Source organism: Cavia porcellus, unplaced genomic scaffold (genome assembly GCF_034190915.1).
Source record: "Cavia porcellus strain 051 isolate PalLab524CR breed Dunkin Hartley unplaced genomic scaffold, mCavPor4.1 scaffold_4, whole genome shotgun sequence".
NCBI lineage: Eukaryota > Metazoa > Chordata > Mammalia > Rodentia > Caviidae > Cavia > Cavia porcellus.
Window position 1 is genome coordinate 103,483,034 of NW_026947487.1, and position 22,770 is coordinate 103,505,803.

At 43.8% G+C, this 22,770-nt stretch overlaps 1 protein-coding gene across 8 annotated transcripts in view; it reads left to right on the forward strand.

Moving 5' to 3' along the window:
- Zfhx3 (zinc finger homeobox 3) overlaps nucleotides 1–22,770 on the forward strand; it is a 242,061-nt gene that overhangs the window by 209,749 nt on the left and 9,542 nt on the right. For all 8 annotated transcript variants that reach the window (XR_010047021.1, XM_063247590.1, XM_063247596.1 and 5 more), the window contains 4 exons: nucleotides 5,450–5,583; nucleotides 5,726–5,926; nucleotides 15,842–15,944; nucleotides 17,250–22,721. Coding sequence is in view for 7 of the 8 variants with exons in the window: in XM_063247590.1 (XP_063103660.1) it covers nucleotides 5,450–5,583; nucleotides 5,726–5,926; nucleotides 15,842–15,944; nucleotides 17,250–22,721 (5,910 nt within the window). In the remaining variant the exon portion in view is untranslated. The remainder of the gene's footprint in view (nucleotides 1–5,449; nucleotides 5,584–5,725; nucleotides 5,927–15,841; nucleotides 15,945–17,249; nucleotides 22,722–22,770) is intronic.

Sequence of the window (22,770 nt, forward strand, 5' to 3'; positions counted from 1 at the left end):
GCTGTCAGTGCTACTTTAGCTAAGAGTCTGATGGTTGAGAAGTGGGGGTGGTGGCTGCCTTTGGACTTTTTGCAAAGATCAAATGTCAGGTAGTGTCCCACATACTCAGTGGGCTCACCTTAGGACCCTCAAAGGGAAGAGGATCAGCACTTTGGTGAATGCCACCTCCAATGTCACCACGAACAGAGGAAATGCAGAAGAAACCTCAGAGCAGCAAGGACAGCTCAATGTCTGCCTCTGATCTTCCCAAGGGATGTGTCTGGCCAGAGGCCTGTAGCCCAGAATGTACTACATGCCAGTAGCCCCACTGGTGTGCCAAGTGAGTAGATGTGTTTTGCTCAGGAAACACAGCAACTAATTCTATCCATACTTTGGTTTTCTTGGAGGGCAGGTAGATGTTTTGGCTAATAATTAGAGGAGACTGGGTAGGTACCTTAAAGTTCTATTTTTACTTCATTTCCAATTTTTCTTCAGGTTTTCTCATGAGGTAGCTAGTCTGTGTTTTCCCTGGCTTCAGAATCTAGCTCAGGTCACCAGTCAAGAAATAAGGCATGCATGTGTTGGCATTAATTCTACTGGAATCACAAGTGCAACTCTTTTATGTTTTTCTGTGACCAAACTTCAGTGATTCCAATTTGGATTTTGTTAGTGAAGATTGGGATTGGCTGAGACTTTGTTCTGGAAAAATGTGTTTATCAGGTAAAGTGTTAGGGGACCAGGAGTGTTTACTGTGTTTCTAACATATTTGGCCTCTTTTAAGCCCTCTGAGTGATGCTACTGATACATATTCTTGAAAGCATGCCACTTGCTAAGTAAAGTTTTGCTGCCCTTGTTTTAATTATTCTTTTGTATAAAGCCATTTCTTTAAAATTACAAATAAAACTTACATGAATTTAACTATGTCCTTTCTTCTATTCCCTAATGATTAGTATGAGGGGTTACTTTTTAAATAATTATTTTTAGAGGTTAAATACTTCCCAGATATGATAACTGTCAAAGAATATATGAAAGCTTATGTCTCCGTGCATAAATAACCCCCCTCAGGAAGTTATGCATTGAAGGCTGTTTCCTTTTGAATTTTTTTTCCCTAAAATATAGAAAAACCTAGGAAAATACAATGGAGAATCATGAATCATGCTGGGGTTTTTCAGTATTTTTCTCTGTCAGTCTTAGTGGCTCACTCATCACAGTTTCAAGGGAAATGTTGACTCTTGGCCTAGAAAACTTAAATTACAATTTTGTGAACAGGGATATATATATGTCTGTCCTATGCAGGTTGGTTAGGACAACCATAAGTCCTGATGACCAAGCAGGTGCCTTTCTTTTTATTCCTTTGATGGTGTTTGTGGCAGGGAATTTGCAGTTCATGTCATGCTAAGTTTCATTTAGGGTCTGACCCAGCATTTCATTGTCACAATATCCAATTTACCTTGCTTTCTAAAATATGTCATCTACGGCACACTCATGTGATTCCTTACCACATTTTGATCCCCTTTGAAATGCCAGAAGCCCAGCATGTTGCCTATGAAAGATTCGTAAAGATTTAGCACATTTTCATATGACATAACTGCCAAAATGAGAAAAATTGCTTTAACTGTCAAAGTAAAAATATGCCGCCCGATGTTTTGCTCAGGACGGATCCAAGATTAGACAAGATCGGGTCTGTTCAGGGTGGTGTACTATGGTGTGGGTCCAACTGCCAACTTTTCCATGGACAGCAGAATTTAAATAACCCATCTAATTGTAATATTAAAATAATGTAAATAATAAACTTAGAAAATGAGCCATCATGCTATCAGCTGAATACTACCATCATTTTATTTTTAATGTAATTGTAACCTGGTACGATTCATATTTTATCTTTTCTGATTTACATTTGCAGTGATTTTTCCACACCACTTCACAGCCTCATTTTAATGTCTTCTAATGTGCAATAGCGTGGATATACATTATTTACTTATACTGTGCCCTGTTAGGAGATGAGCTACACTGTTTTCAACTCCTTTTATCATTATAAAAACTACTACGGGTTGTGACCCTTCAAGTTGTTCGGGTTTTTGTCCCCCATAGTTTGTTGCCAAAGATTTCACGTACTGATTGTTTCAACCCTGTCTTGTCTCTGGAGCACATCTATTTCCTTTTCACTAATGTGACATCATAGCAGACTTAGAGTGACCAGTAATTGATTTTTTAATGGTGTTTTCTATATTGTGACATCTCTTCTGAAGTTTAAGTTAAAGTTTAGAGAAGTCTTCAAAGCAGAAAACCACAGTACTTTCTTTGTTGTTATTCATGCAACCTCATTTCCTTTATGCCTACCATGTATGGTAGTGATAGAAGTAGAATAGAAATTGATTTTGAAACTACGGCCCTTTTGAAGTTGTTCAGAGAGAAGCTGGAGAAAATCTCTGACTGTCTGTGGCCTGTAATAAACCCGCATCTAACATGTTGATGGAGAACTTGTGCAACTCTTTGCCTATCTGCAGAGACTGTACAAACATGTCCTTAGTGAGTCTTGATAGGGATTGATGTTTTAATGTCTGCGGTCAAGCTAGGGAGTGGCCTGTGTCAGCTACATTTAACCTAAATCTGGGGAACAGTGCCCATATCTCCTGGGGAAATACCATGAGATCCTAACTGGGTGTTGTTTATAGTCTGTTATAAGAATGGCATTAGTTTGTTTTAAGACAAGGAGCTAGTGAGCTGCAGGTGGCTAATGTCCACTTTCAGATAGATTTAGACAGATCTGATCTAATAAAGATGCAGTTTGTCTTGGAGAAGAGATAAAACCCCAAGTTTGTGCACCAGTGGATACAGTATTTTATGTTATGGCAGGGCTGTTATGTTACTGGGAAGAAAGAGGAATGTGTGAATGAGTGCTGATTTTATTTTCTAAAATACTCTATAATGTCTCCTTAGCTCAGGCTTACAAAAGAAGCTTTAGATTTCCAAAGCAGTGTGAAAAGGGGTGTTAAATAAAGGTTTCCCTTTCAAGAGGGGCAGACAGTGGCTTCTAAAGCTGGAATTAGCTCACCTCTGCAACCTCACCACAATTCATGCACTCAGGATTGAAGGAAGAGGATGGACTCTGGTTCTGTATGTAAACTAACACAGCACAGAACTACTGCGTTCGCTTTTCAGCTCCAAAATAGTGAGATGATTTGGGTGATGTCAGTCTCAGTGCCCATTCAGTGACACTGCTGAGCCAGCAGTGGGGTGTGGTGGCAGGCAGGAAGCATTTATAAGGAGGTATCATAGTCCTGTAAAAGCAGATGTCCTTTGGTTCTAGATAGACTAACAGAAGCATGGTGGAGGGAGACAGATATAGACTCTTATTGCTTGGTTGGTCTTATTGGAAGAAGTGCAGATAAATGAGTTTTTTGCAACCATAACCATGCAGCCCAGCCTAATGCTTACCAGTTAGAGGTGGAAGTAGCAAAGTGAGGGGTTGATCATGACAAACATCTAAGAAAGTGTCCTTTTATACCCCCCACCACCCGCCATCTTTAGAATGGATTTGAAAAGTTAATATACAGAAGGTAAGCTCTGAGCAAAAATAAAAATGATGGAGAACCTTCTGGAGGCAGAGGAAATTTAAGTCCCTGGAAATATTAAGGCCTGAAATTGTGAGAGAGTTTAGGCAGGAACCCACCATACTGCAAGGTCTAAAACCTGCAGTGCAAGGTTCTGTAGGATCAGGAGGTCTAAGGGGCCCAGGAGATGAGAAGTGGGCCATGGGGGAACTGGTCTAGAATGTTACAGCACCTAGTTAATCGGCAGCCAGTCCATCACATTAAATTTCCAGCCGTCATGTATTACCTTTCAAGTGAAAATGAATAACTCCCATTAAGAGCAAAATGGGTTTGAAGTCGATTCGAGACAGATTAAAGTACTGTTATGAATCTGTGTGTTGGGAGGAGGAGGGGTCTATGTGTAATATGCTTGTCCTTGTACTTTTTAAATAATAGATGTCCTCCAAACTTCGGTAGACCAGATTACCAAGACACAGGGGTTAAAAGTCAAAAGATGTGCATTCTGGGAAGAGCATCAACTTCCTGGAATAGTTCCTATATTTGGCTATTGTTTTTCAAAATTATTTTGTAGTCTTATTATTCTGATGAATGAGATTGATTTTGGAAAATTATTTACTATTAAAGTGCACATCTATAGTGACACCACCTTAATGTCCATGACAGAACAAATTTTAAAGTTGAACATCAGACAACAGTACATGCTAGACAACTACCCAGGGCGAGACAGGAAGCAATTTCATCAACAATAAAAATTAGGCTTTCTAAACTAGTGATCTAAATGCTGACTCACATTTTTAGTCAATGACACCATTGGGTATGTGTGTGTGTATGTATGTATGTATGTATAATATATATATATAATCTTCTCACAACCATTTTCAGGATTTCATTTTTCCTTATTGCTTTAACCAAAATCTGAAAGATGGAAGTTCCATGTCCAAAATAAATGAAAGAGAACCCTTGGAGACTGACTGGGCTTTAGAATAACCAAATCTAACCATGTTGGGCTTTGGGTTTACACTGAAGGAGCCCTGCTTATCCTATCAAACCCAATAACCTGGCTGTTTCCTCCTCATAATCTTCTGGGGCCCTTTCTTGTGCTTCAAAGAACTCCCACCAACATCTCCTTGCCTACTGTTCGTTACTCAAACCTCATGTGCCTCTCCTCGTTAATGGCTGTTTTCATTTTTTTGATGGCGTGGGCAGAAGGGGTGCAGAGCCATGGTTGTACAAGGAGATAGGAAACTGCTTCGTACCACCCACTCTGCATAAATTCTTACATATGAAGCATTGGCTGGATTATAACTTGGATTCTCGCCCTGTCTAGTTCCACTCCTCAATCGTTTCTTCCCTGAAAGCAAATCTTGATTTTTTTTTTCTGTGTATTGGTATGCAGCTATCCCTTGAACCCTTCTTAAGTTCTACAGGCTGCCTGTAATATGCTCTGCTGTGATTCTCAAAGGTGGGACGATAAAGTTGCAAACGTAGTTTCTTACATCTCTGAAGCAAAGTGTGTCTCATACTCAGATTGGCTAAACAGTTGGAGAGATTTTGCCACCCACCCTCAGTTCTGTTGCCCCTCACAGAGAGAAGCCAGCAGACTGTGCTTGGAGGGGGAAGATTAGACAAGACTGGATTTAGATTAATCCAACTCCAGAGCCTTTTATTCCATTTTCTAAAACCTTTCCCCAATGCTGCTGTTAAGATAGTGACAGAAATTCATGGAGACAAAAGAAACACTTGCTGCTTTACCAGTGTGTTTGATAAGTCAGTCCGGATGTTCATCCGTTCTGAATTTTTGTGTTGTAAGAAAATCCTGTGCTATAAATGAATGTTGATTTTCACCCAAAACAAACCCTCTGGGAGCTGGCCTGGTCTGGCTAGTACTGTATCGCATCTTCCACTTTTTCTCCTAGCCTCATCCAGCCAAGCAGAGAAGGAGCTGACGGATTCTCCTGCTGCCTCCAAACGCATCTCCTTCCCAGGTAGTTCGGAGTCTCTGCTCTCTTCGAAACGACCAAAAACATCTGAGGAGGTCAAACCGGAGCAGGTGAGACCAGAAGGCACTTTGTTGATGGGGTAGTGTTTTTACACCGGTGGGGAGTGAACCTGCGTATGGGTGGTCTTGGGGCAGAAACAGTTGGTGGTGGGAAGGACAGATTCAGCCAGAGCGGTCGGTGTGTCCCCCACAGATGTACCAGTGTCCCTATTGCAAGTACAGCAACGCCGACGTGAACCGGCTCCGGGTGCATGCCATGACACAGCACTCAGTGCAGCCCATGCTCCGCTGCCCCCTGTGCCAGGACATGCTCAACAACAAGATCCACCTTCAGCTGCACCTCACCCACCTCCACAGCGTGGCACCAGACTGTGTGGAGAAGCTCATTATGACGGTAAGGTGGCCAAGAGCAGGATCCCACGGTCTTTCTTCCTGCAGGGGTCCAAGGTGATGCAACGAGATGAACAAGGTCTATGCTGTCGTGTAAAGTTGGAAGCGTGAGGAAGTCCTCTGAGTTCTAGACTTGCACGACCATTGCCTGATGATCACTGAGTGCTGTGTGTGTTTCTCGTTGCTCCTTCTCAGGCTAACCATGTACAGGAAGAAATCATACCCAGGTCCTCCAAAATGTTACGGAACAGGTCATGATCTGGGTTGCTCTTATGTTCATTATCTCTCATTTCATCTACATGACAAACCTGTCTTAAAAATATGTCTGACATGTTCCCATTGACGGATCAGGAAACTGAGGCTCAAAGAAGTCAACTGACCTGATATCCTTTGTATGTGGTAGAGCCAAAATTCGAACCCACATTTTCCAATTCTAGGCATAGCCCTATATAACATAGGAGTTTCTCAGATGGATACTTGTTCTCAAAGTGGGAAAGTTGTCAAATATAACACATTGACTCATCCGTTTTTGGCTTTGCACTTAAATATAATGCTGACATGCAGGTTTTGAAAGAATGACTAAATGGCCACTACAAATATGGCCCAAAAGGCTAGTATAAAGATGTAATTCTATTCCCGGGTATGTTGCTGCATGCCACTAATCCCAGCGCTTGGGAGGCTGAGGCCAAGAGATCACTGCAAATTCAAGCCAGCGTACATTACATAGTGAGTTCAAGGCCAGTCTGAACTATGTAGCTGTCTCAACTCTCAGCCCTACCGAGTTTAATTCTAATCATAATGTGAAAACTTTTCAGAATACTATAGGTAGTGATGGTGTTCTGCTTTTGACTATTGTTGAGCTACTAGGAAAGTCTTTTTGTGATCACAAGAGAGAAAACTGCCAAAGAGAATGATTATCTCCCTAACTTAGTATTATTTCAACAGTGGGGTAATATGAAATTAATTTGATCGCCTTTTCATGTGAAGATTCCCAGAGAGGTAGCTTGTTCAGAATCCTGCATTGTAATGTGCAGGTCACAGACATATCACCTCTAGGCATTTTCTATTCCATCTGGTTAGGTGCAGTTAATGAATAATGTAAGTGGTATTTAGTCGTGAGGAACATATAATTGATAATGTATCAAGAGAACTTTATCACCCAATGGGAAACTCAAAGGTGACTACCATGAGCTTCCTTGTAGGTGGTTTTCAAATATGTATTAGCTTTCCATGAGCATTTTCACACAGGCAGAGTGAACTCTGTGGAAATATTCTCCTGTGGATGGATATTTCCACGTTGCAAGTTTCCCAGGCATTCTTAGTAGTCCTGGAAATACCAAAGGGGTTTTTCCAGGCCATGTCTGAGATTCTAGCTAATGGTCTAGAACCCCAAGAGCCTAAAGGAACAGAAAGAGGTGTGAAGAGGGAAGCATTTCAATATGTAATGATATTTTTCTTTAGTCAAGTGCTTATTTTTGCTGTTTAATTTTGCTGTTTAGTTCAATCTGGTGTAAGAACTGTGGGCTTATAGTAATCTGCACAACTGGTTTACATTAGACAGTAAAAATTTATTTTTACATCCTTAGGGATCAGCATAGCATGTAAATTATATTTCAAATATCCACTGTCTTATTTCCATAACAGCAATAGCAAGGTACATTTCAAGTGGTAAGTCTGGTGATCATTATGAATCTTCTTCATTTACCAACAGAGTCTTTAAGGGCAGGATATTACTGCTATGTTTGCTTGGGAACCAATCTCATTTCTGAGAATTACCCACTAACCAGCACCTTTGCAAGCAGTGATTCTTAACCTTTTTCCAGACTGATGAAAACAGTACAATAGCCATCCTGGGCTATTCTATACCCACTAAAAGTTAATAAGCACTGTTTCAGGTCCTCCATTGAGTATTCTGCAAATAACAAAATTGCATGTACAATGCCAGGGACCATAAGGATACATTCAGGGAGCTGGCTAATAAACCCCATTCTTGAGCCCTTTGCAACATAGTTATATAGAAGAAACTTTTCGCTAAAAAGACTGTGCTTGGTATGTCTTATAGAAAGCCCTGTTTCCTCATCTATCACAGTAGGCAATGTAGATGCTTTCTAGACATTTCAGAAAAGTGTGCAAATTGTAGAGAATGTGCTAGTTATAAGAAGTCAGGAACAAGAGAAAGTTAGTGAATTCTTAAAATTGATGCTTAGAGAAATGTGGGAAATATAGCCATGTAGTGTTTTCCTTTTTACTTAAAAGTGAAGGATAATTTTGTACAAATCCTTACATGGGGAGATGGAGTTATGGCTGCTGGTGTTGAATTGCTTTTTCTAGTCCCGAAAGTGGTTTGTGTTGGGCCCGATGATGCATTGGCACGTCAGTCCTTCAGTTCAGCAGGAAAAGAAGAACACCTAATCCCAGAGGGGAGTTCGTGGCCATATGCCAGGGGAACCTGGGGTCCCATTTGAAGACCAATGCCTGTGCCCTTCCTCTGAAAAGTTTGATGTTAAAATGTAATTTGCAGTGGTTTTACAATAAGTGATTATAATAAACCTGTGGTAAAAATCATGCTCGTGGTGGGTATTTTAACTCTTATTTTATTAGAAAATTGGCCCTTGGAAAGTATTGGTTAGGCTTTCTGATGATCTATCTGTTTGTTCCCAGCCAACTATAGAGGAAGAAACTGTGAAAACAGTCTGATGAGAAATGCCCCTCAAATCAAAGCTCCATTTTCTAAGCCATTAAGGAGCAACCAGTTTCTGGTCATTCATCCTTCAAGAGAAGAAAGTAGTGCTTGCTTTTTCTCTAAATGGCAGTGTGAGGAGTGAATCTTCTTTTTTACCTAGTAGGTTTGGCTGAGTTGGATATCTTTGACTGCAAAACAGGAAAAGCTGGCAAAATCTCCCAGATGGATAATTCTTGGCAGACATGGAATGTGTCCAGGGTATCTAAAACTAATAAATTCTGGTAATTTTTTTTCCTTTCTAAGTCCAAGGTCTCAGGATCTAGCTTGAATTGGGTTTCAGTCCTTCTAAAAGTAAATTCCAACCTGATAAATAGAAATAGATTACTTTCTACACAATGTCTTCCCGCTCAGTTGTAAATGGAGAACGTTTTGAGGAGGCTTCATTTAATAATACCTTATCAGACAGCTTTCAGGAACCTGCAGCGTCTAATATGTCTGTTGCTATGGTAACAGCTGCTTGCTTATGCTCTGCATCTCATATCTATGTCATCCATGGGCCCCTTCTTTTTACTGATGAGGGGGCTTGAAAAATATAATCCAGTAGGAACAATTGCAGGGCTGGCCTTCCACTATGGAAACTGCACCCACAGCACTTTGTTTTCCTTGTCCTGTTGGAACCAAGAGCTCCAAATAGTAGCTTTGCACATATCACAGGAAAGAAGGAAATCTATAAAGCTTAGAGGAGATGAGTTAAGTATCCCTCCACACCAGGCTAGGCAGCGCCTCCCTACCCCCATATCATTTTCACAAATAATATAAATCTCATGAGTATTTGCAGAGAATACAATGATGGAGATTTCAGATTGGTGTAAGAGATACAGGAGGTTCTGTTCTCTTATTTTTCCAGTCTTTTAGGGAAGGCATTGAGGGCACAGGGCACATGTTTCTGGCCCCTAAAAGAGAATGAGAAAGACCACCTACCATGCGTTTCAATACTCTTAAATTATTCTAATTGATCACTGTCTTTCTAAGTGACAGGACATACCACTGGGATCTTGGATCATTAATATGGGGAAATTTTCTTTGTTCCTTAATCACTTAACAAAATAGGATCTTACAGTAGAGATGAGGATTGGCTCTGAATCCACAAACCCTTTTTTCTGTCTTTCTAGTTCTTATTCCTAAATTTTTGTACATGCACAGATTTCCTTTCTGTGCTCCTGGCCCTGCCCTGCCTGCTGTGCTCTCTGCATCCCTCTTTTGGGAGCAGTGGTTTGCCTCCTGTGATCTTCAGTCAGTGTCTGTGACTTTCTCTGCTCCATGTGTGACTGTGCTCTGTGAATCTCTGGGACAGGCAGGCCACCTGCCCCCCCACCCCCACCCCATGGGGACTCTCGGATGGCCCTGGCCCTAGGGCTGTCACACCCACCTGGGTATCAGCTCTTTCACTTTGTCTCCATCTCAGAGGAAAGTAATGAAAATAATCGGGCTTCATTAATTCCAAGCCCTGTGAGATGATAGCCATTTGGAGCCTGTTTGCCAATTAGATGGTCTAAATTAGAAGTGACCTTGGTATACTGCCACTGCTTGCCTCTCTGAGTCTAATGAAGCTTTTCTCTCGAATTCATTCTCTTCCTCAGCTCCCTTCTCTGTGTGTGTGCACACACGTGTGTATAACTATTATGTGTTCCCTGTCTACGCCCCCTCCCCAGTTGCTCCCGTTTTCAGTTTTTAAAAATTTCTGGCCATATTTCTGCAGTTTTTTCCCTATGAATTTTCTGTATGAAAAACAACTGCAGAAATTACACAGAAGCCTTTTTAGAAAGAGGAGGGACAGGAGAAGTTTGTCAATGGGTACAAAGTTAGTTAGATACCAGGGATACATCCTTGTGTTCTGTTACACAGTATGGTGACTACAGTCCATGATATTGTGTATTTCAACAAAGTAGAAAACATTTTTAGTGTTTCCCTACAAAGAAATATTTGAGGTTATACACATGGTAGTTAAAAGTACACATGTATGGAAACATGTACAATTGTGTATCAACTTAAAAATGAAGAAATAATTTTTCACAAACGAGATGAGACAAAGGAGAAATCTAGGCCTTCCAGACTTGGAGGCCCAGTGCCCAGCTTGCACACACTGTAGGCAGTAAAAGGCGGGCAAATCTCAAACTGCTGCCAAGAAGAGGTGCCCTGTTTGCTGGCTGCATGAGTGCAGAACCAGCTGCTGGGCGAGCAGCTGTCTAGGAATCTAGGAACAGGAGAGGAGCTGAGCACCTAGGCTCTCACTGGAGCAGACGGCTTCGGATATAACACTAGCCTGACCACTCAGCCCTGGAAGGAGTTTTAATTTCATGCTTAAATCTTTTTGTATGGAACCAATACCTCATGATATGGAGACTGGCTAGGTCTGTGCCAGCGATGGCTGTGCCTCTTTTTCCCCCTCTCTCTGAGGTGGTTTGTTCAATTGATTTTCCCTGAAAAATCCTTGACAAACTTACTTTCATTGGAAGAGGGGGCCTTCACAAGGACACCCTCCCTCAGGAAGCTGTGCCAAGTCTGAGGTGCTAACTGGGCTCAATACTTGTCCTTAAAAACAGAACAAAACAAAACAACAAAAACTCTGCCTTCTAGCACGTAGGATATTTATTGTTGGCTGCACTGATCTAACCTGGGCCAGCTAGCCTTGAGACATGAATTTACATGAATAAGCCCATCAGAAGTCAGCGGAGTGTGATCCTGGGTACACAAAATTAAATTTGGATGTTGCACAGGGAGTGGGATGGCATTGTATTCTTTCTAATTCCACCTTCCCTCGAGAAAGAATAAACAGCTGCAGCCTCTCCCAGATGTTGGGGAGGGCACCAGAACCACATCTAAGACTCTGGATTCTGTACATGTCCTTGGGACTTTGGGGCTCTATTTACCTCATAGAATCTTGAAGGGTAGTAAATTATAATCCAAAATAGTGCTGAAACAAACTAGCAGAGGTTGGAGCTAGGTATTTATGAACCCATAGTTGCCTCTCAGTTGATGAAGGGTAAATTCATTTCAATCCATGGAGATTTCCCTCCTACAAGTCCCTGAAATTGTCTGCAGTATTGTGTGGGAAAGCATTTTTCTAGGAGTTTGGCAACTTTCATCAAATTTCCTAAGGGGTTCTTGACCTCAAAAGGTTATTCTGGATGGTGAGCTTCTTGAGGGGCAGGGACCTTCTCTCTTGCTTGCTCTCTGTATCTTACAAGCATCCAGCACAGGAACTCTGTCCAGTGTTTAGGAAATGGAGGTCAAATGAGTGGATGAACAGTGTTACTTACAGCCCTTCCTTCTCAAACTGCTTAAGCCTGAAGATTTTGAGCATCAGTGTAAGACTCCTTTGTTTCTATTAGTATATATGAGAATTGCTTAAACTGGAAGAGTTTCTCCTATATTACATGAGAGCTTTTTACTTGTTGGGAAGATGTTGGATCCACCTCAGCTGATGGTTTCTTCTTGTGTTCTCCCATTACCTCTGTATACTCTGCGGGGAAACAGACTGACATGGTTCAAAAAAGGTGGCAAGAAAACATGGTATCTACATCATCCTTTGCTCAGCTGAGACCAGTCTTGAGACCTAAATACTGAAACAGTAATGATACTAATCGACCGCATTTTCTTAACTTAAAGGACTTGTTAAATCTATTTTAATAGTCTCATGCCCAGTGGTGAATAGAGTATGGGTGACATAATTGCATGTGTTCAGTGTTTACAGTTGTGCTGATTATGAGGATAATTCTGTTCTGTGGACAGTACAGGCAGTGTGTAGGTGTTTGAACTGATTGTGGATCAGCCAAACCTCAGAATTTTTTCTCTTTGGCTTTGAGTCCACAGCTGGGGAAGTGGGTGGAGGCAAATAGAGAAAAGGCAGGGAAGAGCAGAGAACGGCACATGTGTGTGCTCCCTGTGTGGGAACATTGGTGGTAGGATCAGTTATTTGAGGACCTCTGAAAGGAGGTCCATTTAGAGTCATCCTGATTGTGTTGTTTCCAGATTTCGCCCTGTCCTAAACATACATGCTTCAGTCTCCTAGTGAAAGGAAAATGCGTTACAGAATGCATTTAGCCCAGCTGAGTGAGTGACTTTCCCATTTTCATCTGGCCATCAGAGACCAAGACAGTATGAACCTTCCATGCAGTCTGGTAGCCAGATATTAGAAAACAAAGGCAGCGTCAAGGCAAGTGTTGAGCGAACTCTCTCTGGGGATCTGTTTCCTCATGTGAGCTCTGTTGGCAGGGTAACATTTAGGGCTCTTTAGGAAAAAGCTTTCAAGCTTGGAGGGACAAGTTTTAGAAGCTGGTAGGAGAGGAAGGGACGGGCACAACCCTGGGACCATTAGTGTCTGGGAACTGATGGGAGGTCCTCCAGTGGCCTGCAGGGCAGGGCAGGACAGTCCCCACTGTCAGTCTCTGTTCAGACACACATGCAGATGGACCCCACCAGAATTTCTAAGACTTCCTCTAGGGATGCTTCCTTTTTTGCCTGCTAGGGATTTCTTGCCTGTTAAAATTTCATACACCAAACCATTTTCTTTCTTTCTTTCTTTCTTTTTTTTTTTTTTTTTTTTTTTTTGCAGTGAGAGGTTGGGTATACTATAGATGAGAAGAGGCAGGTGGATAAAAGTAGTTACTTAAACACATATGGGGCAAGACTTCCAGGTTTGGAGCCCAGATTAAGATGCAGAGGAGCATGTGAGGTTGATGATTATATTTCGGGGAGAGTTAATTGATGGAAGGTGAAGGCAGACAAAGAACCGCTGCTTACTGCCTTCTTGAATCCCAATCAGGAATTATGATTAAAGTCGCAGCGAGACAACAGAGGGCTGATGAATTGGTGTCTTTTTTTTTTCTTTTTTGCCGTCATTCACACTTGATTGACTTCAACCTTTCAAGTGCAAAAGTCTCTCTTTTCCATTATTATTCATAGCCATCTGAGTTTTTCTAATTAAAGTGTATGAAAACAATTACTGATCCGTCTTACTGAGTCTGTTAGAGGGGATGTCTGCCTTACTGTAATGCGTATAAAAAGCCCACAGTTTTCTATAATGATGTGCAGCTGAGGTGTTAGATAATTTTATTCTTTTTTACTCTGTAGGGCTTTTTTTTTTTTTAAATTTCTCATGATTCATTTTTCATAATTCCTAAAGATCCCAGGAAAGGACTGATCCTGCAGCTACAACCAAGAAAGGAGGGTGGGTGGGTAGGGGAGTCTTTTTTCCTTTTCCTTTCTCCCTCTCTTACCCCCAACCTCGTGCTCCCCCTTGGCTCAAGACTATAAATTAATCGGTGACCTTTCACTTCTCAGATTCCCGCTGGACTCCCCAACCACACTGGTCAGAAATGCTTTCTATTAAAGAGAAAATAGATGGAATGAGTTTGGCAATCTCCACTCCATTCCTAACGATTCATCAGCAGCTAGCCCTAACCAGCTGCCAGAGAGCTTTGTGTGCGGGTGCAGATGTCTGTGGGAGCTGGAGCGCTGTCCCTCACACTCACCTGCCACACACCTGCTCTCAGAAAACATGCCGTTTCTCACATCTCTGCTCTTGAGTGCCTGTTGCTTAATTTCTGTACCTACTGGCCTACTAATTGCTAAAAAAAAAATTCTGCTACCCCTAAATGTGAATGGGGAGTCTCTTTTTAGTGTTGATGCGTTTAGTCATCTGGGTTTCCTCTAGTTGTTTTCCTGTTGCTGGTGATCTTTGTGAACTTACCAGTGGCTATTTTGAGCAAGGCCAAGTTCTTCAAGCCATTAAAAATTAGCATTTAAAAATACATGTAATTGGAGGTAAAAATGTAGATGTTCCAGTTTTTGCGACAGAAACTGAAAATGTTGTATCCCTAAAGTCACGTGTGGGGAAACAGTGGCTCCAAGAAGGGCTGGGTACCATGTAGAAAAGGTGGTGATGGCTGCTGCTTCCGTTCAAATATCCTCTAGGTCAGTCTGTTTTTTAGACTGTCATAAATTGGAGACAGTTTCTAATTTAAACTATCATTGGTACCTAGCCTTCCTACTTCATGGCAGACAAAGGGATGTTGCTTTTTTTTCTTTTTTCTTTTTCTTTTTCCAGTACAGGGATCCAAACCAGGGCACTCCATCACTGAGCTATGTGGCTGTTCCTCTTTATTTTGAGACTGGGTCACACTAAGTTGCCCAAGTGGGATTCGAACTTGTGATCATTTTGTCTCAGCCTCCCTTGGTGCTGGGATTCTAGGTGTGCACTACCACACCTGGCTAATATTGCTCCCTTGAGAACAACTATTTATCCTTATATTGGATATTGAGGGCTGCTTATTATCTTAAAGGGAAAATGCTAAGTGGTTGGGTCAAGTTTCTGGCCATGCAACAGGGAAGCATAGAGAAAAAACTGAAGATCTGACTTAAAATTATAGTTATTTGGATCCGGGGTAATGATGGAACTAATTTATTAGGGAATAATCGTTGTGATCAAGGTGGAGCTGCCCCATTATCAAACGCTGTGCAGGCCACCTTTGATGCTGGACACTCGGTAGATGTTGTCTGTGATGCGTGCCATAGTAAAAGATGCCAGAAGAAACCCTGACTTAAGGGGTTCACAGAAAAGTGCTTGTTTGTGCTTGATATATCAGATTGTAAAGGGTTACGAAATGTTGTTTCCTGGAAATTCTGCCAGAATGTCTGCATGTCCTTAGCCTCCCCTTTGTTCTCCTCTCTCCTTCTTACCCTTTTCTTCACTCTTCCTCCCCTCCTCTTCTTGCCCGAATACATTTTGAAAACAGTACTACAATGCTCCCTGCTTCAAGATTACAGTGTACTTTACTAGGTATGATTTAATTAGGGCCCTTATTATGTTTTCAGCAGCTTAAGGTGGGCCTTTCAACTTATCTACCTAATTGGTTGCACAAGAAGTTTCACAGCCCATGACAAAACATTGTCAGTGATCAAAGTCAAAATTCTGCATAAAGGAAAAATATTAATAATAAGATTATTCTTCAAGTGTGCTCTGCTAATTATGTCCAGAATGTAACCGTAGAAACACTTTTGACTGATGTGAGCTTTGTCTAATAAACATAAATCTTCAGTGAGCTATGAAAAGTGACACCTCCAGCTTTATCCTGGCGAAGGCTAATTTTGCTTATTAAATAATTTTTAAACCCTTCTGATTTTGTATCTTTCCTTTCCATTTGACTCCTTGTCTCTCTGCCTCTTGCTCCTCAGGTGACCACCCCTGAGATGGTGATGCCCAGCAGCATGTTCCTCCCAGCAGCTGTTCCAGATCGAGACGGGAATTCCAATTTGGAAGAGGCAGGGAAGCAGCCTGGTTGGTATCATTCATCTTGACTTCCACATACTAAAACAAGATGAAATCCTGGGCCAAGATTTTCATGGGGCCAGGGTCTAGAATTCTTTAAGCTGAATGTGACTCACTGGGAGATGAGGTCACTGTCAACTACTTCCTACTCTGGTTCTTGGCATGTGTTTGTATATTTTTATGGTTTAAAGTGAGAAATTGGGCTGGAGATTTAGCTCAGTGGCATGAGCACTTGCCTGGCAAGCACAAGGTTGGGAGTTTGGTCCCTGGTACCAAATGGGGGGAAAAGTGGAGAAATCTATTTGAGAATCAGTGGGATGTGGGTTTGGATTCATGTCCACTTAAGACTATGCAGTCAGGAAGTAACTGGAGAGACAGGCAGGAGGCTCATACATCCCTCATCTTAGGCCATTAAATATTTCATCTCTTGAAGATTTAGTTATTAGGAACTTGTGGAACATGTAGGTTGATTTGGGGGCACCAGATGAGTTGTCTTTTTAGTTCTCCCTTGGCAGAGTTCATTGAATCTTTTGGGATGCCTTAAAATGAAGCACAGAAGTGTCTGCAGAAACTATTATTGTTGACATATGTGCTGCAAATTACTGTTGACACATAACTGTTTCTAACTTGGTGGATTGTTAGACAGTTTTGAAGCTGTCCTACACCTTTGTACCTCTCACAAGCACCTAAGGTTTAAGTTAGAGAGTTTTCAAGCACACTACTGCCCAGCCTCTCCCTTGAGATTTTTCCATATAAATCAGTAAACAGGTGACCTGAAAAGGGTCAAAGTATTTTATGAATATAATGATCTCATATTTTTAATGTTTTAGTAATTGGACATATGAATGTGCATTTTTGAGTGAGTAGAGATGACAGTCAAAAGTAATGTTATAACAAGAATTAAATGCTTATAAATTATGATCCAAAATTTCTTATTTTATAAATCTCCCTACAACTAAGCGTAGCATTAAAATTCAGATCTGCTGTGCTGTAACATATGAAGGGAATCCTGCAGAGTCTAATTCATGTAAATAAATAGTAGTTTTAAAAAGTAAATACTATTTAGAAGACTGAGATCTGGTATGACATAGGTCTGTTATGAATCAAAACTTTTTCTGTCCTGTTTATATTTATCTCTGTCAAGTGTGCACCTTGCTTATAATGTGTACTGTACTAATACAGTGAAAAGATGCTGTTGTTTAGGTTGAAAACTTCTGTGTTCATGAAGCCTAGCTAGGTAGATGGCACGGGGTGTCATCCTAGAAAAAAGACTTCTTTATCTTTGGGCTTGATTTTTTTTCTTCTTCTTCATAGATACCTCAGAGGATCTGGGAAAAAACATCTTGCCATCTGCGAGCACAGAACACAGTGGAGATTTGAAACCCTCTTCTGCTGATCCAGGCTCTGTGAGAGAAGACTCAGGCTTTCTGTGCTGGAAAAAGGGGTGCAACCAGGTTTTCAAAACCTCTGCTGCCCTTCAGACACATTTTAATGAGGTGCATGCCAAGAGGCCTCAGTTGCCTGTGTCAGATCGCCACGTGTACAAGTACCGCTGTAATCAGTGCAGCCTGGCATTCAAAACAATTGAAAAGTTGCAGCTCCATTCTCAGTACCATGTGATCAGAGCTGCTACCATGTGCTGTCTTTGCCAACGCAGTTTCCGAACTTTCCAGGCTTTAAAAAAGCACCTTGAGACAAGCCACCTGGAGTTAAGTGAGGCTGACATCCAGCAACTTTATGGTGGCCTTTTGGCCAATGGGGACCTCCTGGCAATGGGAGATCCAACCCTGGCTGAAGACCACACCATAATTGTGGAAGAAGATAAGGAGGAAGAAAGTGACTTGGAAGACAAACAAAGCCCAACGGGCAGTGACTCTGGGTCGGTACAAGAAGATTCAGGCTCAGAGCCAAAGAGAGCTCTACCTTTCAGAAAAGGCCCCAACTTCACCATGGAGAAATTTCTAGACCCTTCTCGCCCTTATAAGTGTACTGTCTGTAAGGAGTCTTTCACGCAAAAGAATATCCTGCTAGTGCATTACAATTCTGTCTCCCACCTCCATAAGTTAAAAAGAGCTCTCCAAGAATCTGCAACTGGTCAACCAGAACCCACCAGCAGCCCAGATAATAAACCTTTTAAGTGTAACACTTGTAATGTGGCCTATAGCCAGAGTTCTACTTTGGAGATCCACATGCGGTCTGTGTTGCATCAAACCAAAGCCAGGGCAGCCAAGCTGGAGGCTGCAAGTGGCAGCAGCAATGGGACTGGGAACAGTAGCGGTGTCTCCCTGAGCTCCTCCACACCGAGTCCTGTGAGCACCAGTGGCAGCAACACCTTTACCACCACCAATCCAAGCAGTGCTGGCATTGCACCAAGCTCCAATTTACTGAGCCAAGTGCCCACTGACAGTGTTGGGATGCCACCTCTAGGGAATCCTATTGCTGCCAACATTGCTTCCCCTTCAGAGCCCAAGGAGGCCAATCGGAAGAAGCTGGCAGATATGATTGCATCCAGGCAGCAGCAACAGCAGCAGCAGCAGCAGCAACAGCAACAGCAACAGCAACAGCAGCAGCAACAAGCACAGACACTGGCTCAGGCCCAGGCTCAAGTTCAGGCTCATTTACAACAGGAGCTGCAGCAGCAGGCTGCCCTTATCCAGTCACAGCTGTTTAACCCCACCCTCCTGCCTCACTTCCCCATGACCACTGAGACCCTACTGCAGCTGCAACAGCAGCAGCACCTCCTCTTCCCTTTCTATATCCCCAGTGCTGAGTTCCAGCTCAACCCTGAGGTGAGCCTGCCAGTGACCAGTGGGGCACTGACGCTGACGGGGACTGGTCCAGGCCTGCTGGAAGATCTAAAGGCGCAGGTTCAGATCCCACAGCAGAGTCACCAACAGATGCTACAGCAGCAACAGCAGCAGCAACAGCAAAGTCAACTCTCTCTGTCCCAGAGCCACTCTGCTCTACTGCAGCCAGGCCAGCACCCCGAAAAGAAAAACAAATTGGTCATTAAAGAGAAGGAAAAAGAAAGCCAGAGAGAGAGGGAGGGTGTTGAGGGGGGAGAGAGCAACACGGGCCCGAAGGAATTGTTGCCAGATGCCTTGAAGGCCAAAGAGAAGAAGGAGTTGGCACCAGTGGGCGGTTCTGAGCCTTCTATGCTTCCTCCACGCATCGCCTCAGATGCCAGAGGGAATGCCACCAAGGCCTTGCTAGAGAACTTTGGATTTGAGCTGGTCATTCAGTACAATGAGAACAAGCAGAAGGTGCAGAAGAAGAATGGGAAGACAGAACAGGGAGAGAACCTGGAAAAGCTTGAGTGCGACTCCTGTGGCAAGTTATTTTCCAACATCTTGATCTTAAAGAGTCATCAAGAGCATGTTCATCAGAATTACTTTCCCTTTAAACAGCTCGAGAGATTTGCCAAACAGTACCGAGAGCACTATGACAAACTGTACCCCTTGCGGCCCCAGACCCCTGAGCCACCGCCCCCTCCCCCGCCACCTCCGCCACCCCCGCTTCCTGCGGCACCCCCTCAGCCAGCTTCTGCACCAGCCATCCCTGCATCAGCCCCCCCTATCACTTCACCAACAATTGCGCCAGCCCAGCCATCTGTGCCACTCACCCAGCTCTCTATGCCCATGGAGCTTCCCATCTTCTCACCATTGATGATGCAAACCATGCCACTGCAGACCTTGCCAGCTCAGCTGCCCCCTCAGCTTGGCCCTGTGGAGCCTCTACCTGCAGACCTGGCCCAGCTGTATCAGCATCAGCTCAATCCAACCCTGCTCCAGCAGCAGAACAAGAGGCCTCGCACCAGAATCACAGATGACCAGCTCCGAGTGCTCCGGCAATATTTTGACATTAACAATTCCCCCAGTGAAGAGCAGATCAAAGAGATGGCTGACAAGTCTGGGTTGCCCCAGAAAGTGATCAAGCACTGGTTCAGGAACACTCTCTTCAAAGAGCGGCAGCGTAACAAGGACTCCCCTTACAATTTCAGCAATCCTCCCATCACTAGCCTGGAGGAGCTCAAGATTGACTCTCGGCCCCCTTCCCCAGAACCTCAGAAGCAGGAGTACTGGGGAAGCAAGAGATCTTCAAGAACAAGATTTACGGACTACCAACTCCGAGTCCTCCAGGACTTCTTTGATGCCAATGCTTACCCAAAGGATGATGAATTTGAGCAACTCTCTAATTTACTGAACCTTCCAACTCGAGTCATTGTGGTATGGTTCCAGAATGCCCGGCAGAAGGCCAGGAAAAATTATGAGAATCAGGGAGAGGGCAAAGATGGAGAGCGGCGTGAACTTACAAATGATAGATATATTCGAACAAGCAACTTGAACTACCAGTGCAAAAAATGTAGCCTGGTGTTTCAGCGTATCTTTGATCTCATCAAGCACCAGAAGAAGCTGTGTTATAAGGATGAGGATGAGGAGGGGCAGGATGACAGCCAAAATGAGGATTCCATGGATGCCATGGAAATCCTCACACCAACAAGTTCCTCTTGCAGTACCCCGATGCCCTCTCAGGCTTATAGTGCCCCGGCACCATCAGCCAATCCAGCTCCCTCTGCTTTCCTGCAGCTTACCCCAGAGGCCGATGAGCTGGCCACCTTTAACTCAAAAACAGAAAGCAGTGATGAGAAACCAAAGCAAGCTGAACCTCCCAGTGCACAGCCAAACCAAACCCAAGAAAAGCAAGGACAACCAAAGCCAGAGCTTCAGCAGCAAGACCAACCTGAGCAGAAGACAAACGTGCCCCAGCAGAAGCTCCCCCAGTTGGCTGCCCCACCTTCTTTACCGCAGCCTCCTCCACAGGCGCCTCCTCCTCAGTGCCCCTTACCTCAGTCAAGCCCCAGTCCCTCTCAGCTCTCCCATCTGCCCCTCAAACCTCTGCACACATCAACGCCTCAACAGCTGGCCAACCTACCTCCTCAGCTCATCCCCTACCAGTGTGACCAGTGTAAGTTGGCATTTCCATCGTTTGAGCACTGGCAAGAGCATCAGCAGCTTCACTTCTTGAGTGCACAGAACCAGTTCATCCACCCCCAGTTCCTGGATCGGTCCCTGGACATGCCTTTCATGCTGTTTGATCCCAGTAACCCACTCTTGGCCAGCCAGCTGCTCTCTGGAGCCATACCTCAGATTCCAGCCAGCTCCGCCACCTCTCCTTCCACGCCAACCTCCACAATGAACACTCTGAAGAGGAAGCTGGAGGAAAAGGCCAGTGCAAGTCCTGGTGAAAATGACAGTGGGACAGGAGGAGAAGAGCCTCAGAGAGACAAGCGTTTGAGGACAACCATTACACCAGAGCAGCTGGAAATTCTCTACCAAAAGTACCTACTGGACTCCAATCCAACTCGAAAGATGTTGGATCATATTGCGCATGAGGTGGGTTTGAAGAAACGTGTGGTGCAAGTCTGGTTTCAGAACACTAGAGCTCGAGAACGGAAAGGACAGTTCCGGGCTGTGGGCCCAGCCCAGGCCCACAGGAGATGCCCTTTTTGCAGAGCGCTCTTCAAAGCCAAGACTGCCCTTGAGGCTCATATCCGTTCTCGTCACTGGCATGAAGCCAAAAGAGCTGGCTATAACCTAACTCTGTCTGCGATGCTCTTAGACTGCGATGGGGGACTCCAGATGAAAGGAGATATTTTTGATGGAACTAGCTTTTCCCACCTACCCCCAAGCAGTAGTGATGGTCAGGGTGTCCCCTTGTCGCCTGTGAGTAAAACCATGGAGTTGTCTCCTAGAACTCTTCTCAGCCCTTCCTCCATCAAAGTGGAAGGAATTGAAGACTTTGAAAGCCCCTCCATGTCCTCAGTTAATCTAAACTTTGACCAGACTAAGCTGGACAACGATGACTGTTCCTCTGTCAACACGGCAATCACAGACACCACGACAGGAGATGAGGGCAATGCAGATAATGACAGTGCAACGGGAATAGCAACTGAAACCAAATCTTCTGCACCCAATGAAGGGTTGACCAAAGCGGCTATGATGGCAATGTCCGAGTATGAAGATCGGTTGTCATCTGGTCTGGTCAGCCCAGCCCCGAGCTTTTATAGCAAGGAATATGATAACGAAGGTACAGTGGACTACAGTGAAACCTCAAGTCTTGCAGACCCCTGCTCCCCAAGTCCTGGTGCAAGTGGGTCTGCAGGCAAATCTGGTGACAGTGGGGATCGGCCTGGGCAGAAACGTTTTCGCACTCAGATGACCAATCTGCAGCTGAAGGTCCTCAAGTCATGCTTTAATGACTATAGGACACCCACTATGCTAGAGTGTGAGGTCCTGGGCAATGACATTGGACTGCCAAAGAGAGTTGTTCAGGTCTGGTTCCAGAATGCCCGGGCGAAAGAAAAGAAGTCCAAGTTAAGCATGGCCAAGCATTTTGGTATAAACCAAACAAGTTATGAGGGACCCAAAACAGAGTGCACTTTGTGTGGCATCAAGTACAGCGCTCGGCTGTCTGTACGTGACCATATCTTTTCCCAACAGCATATCTCCAAAGTTAAAGACACCATTGGAAGCCAGTTGGACAAGGAGAAAGAATACTTTGACCCAGCCACTGTACGTCAGTTAATGGCTCAACAAGAGCTAGACCGGATTAAAAAGGCCAACGAGGTCCTTGGACTGGCAGCTCAGCAGCAAGGGATGTTTGACAACGCCCCTCTTCAGGCTCTGAACCTTCCTACAGCATATCCTGCGCTCCAGGGGATTCCTCCTGTGTTGCTCCCAGGCCTCAACAGCCCCTCCTTGCCAGGCTTTACTCCATCCAACACAGGTGGGTTCTGCTCTAAGTGATTGTTTTCAGTTGAAGCATATGCTACATG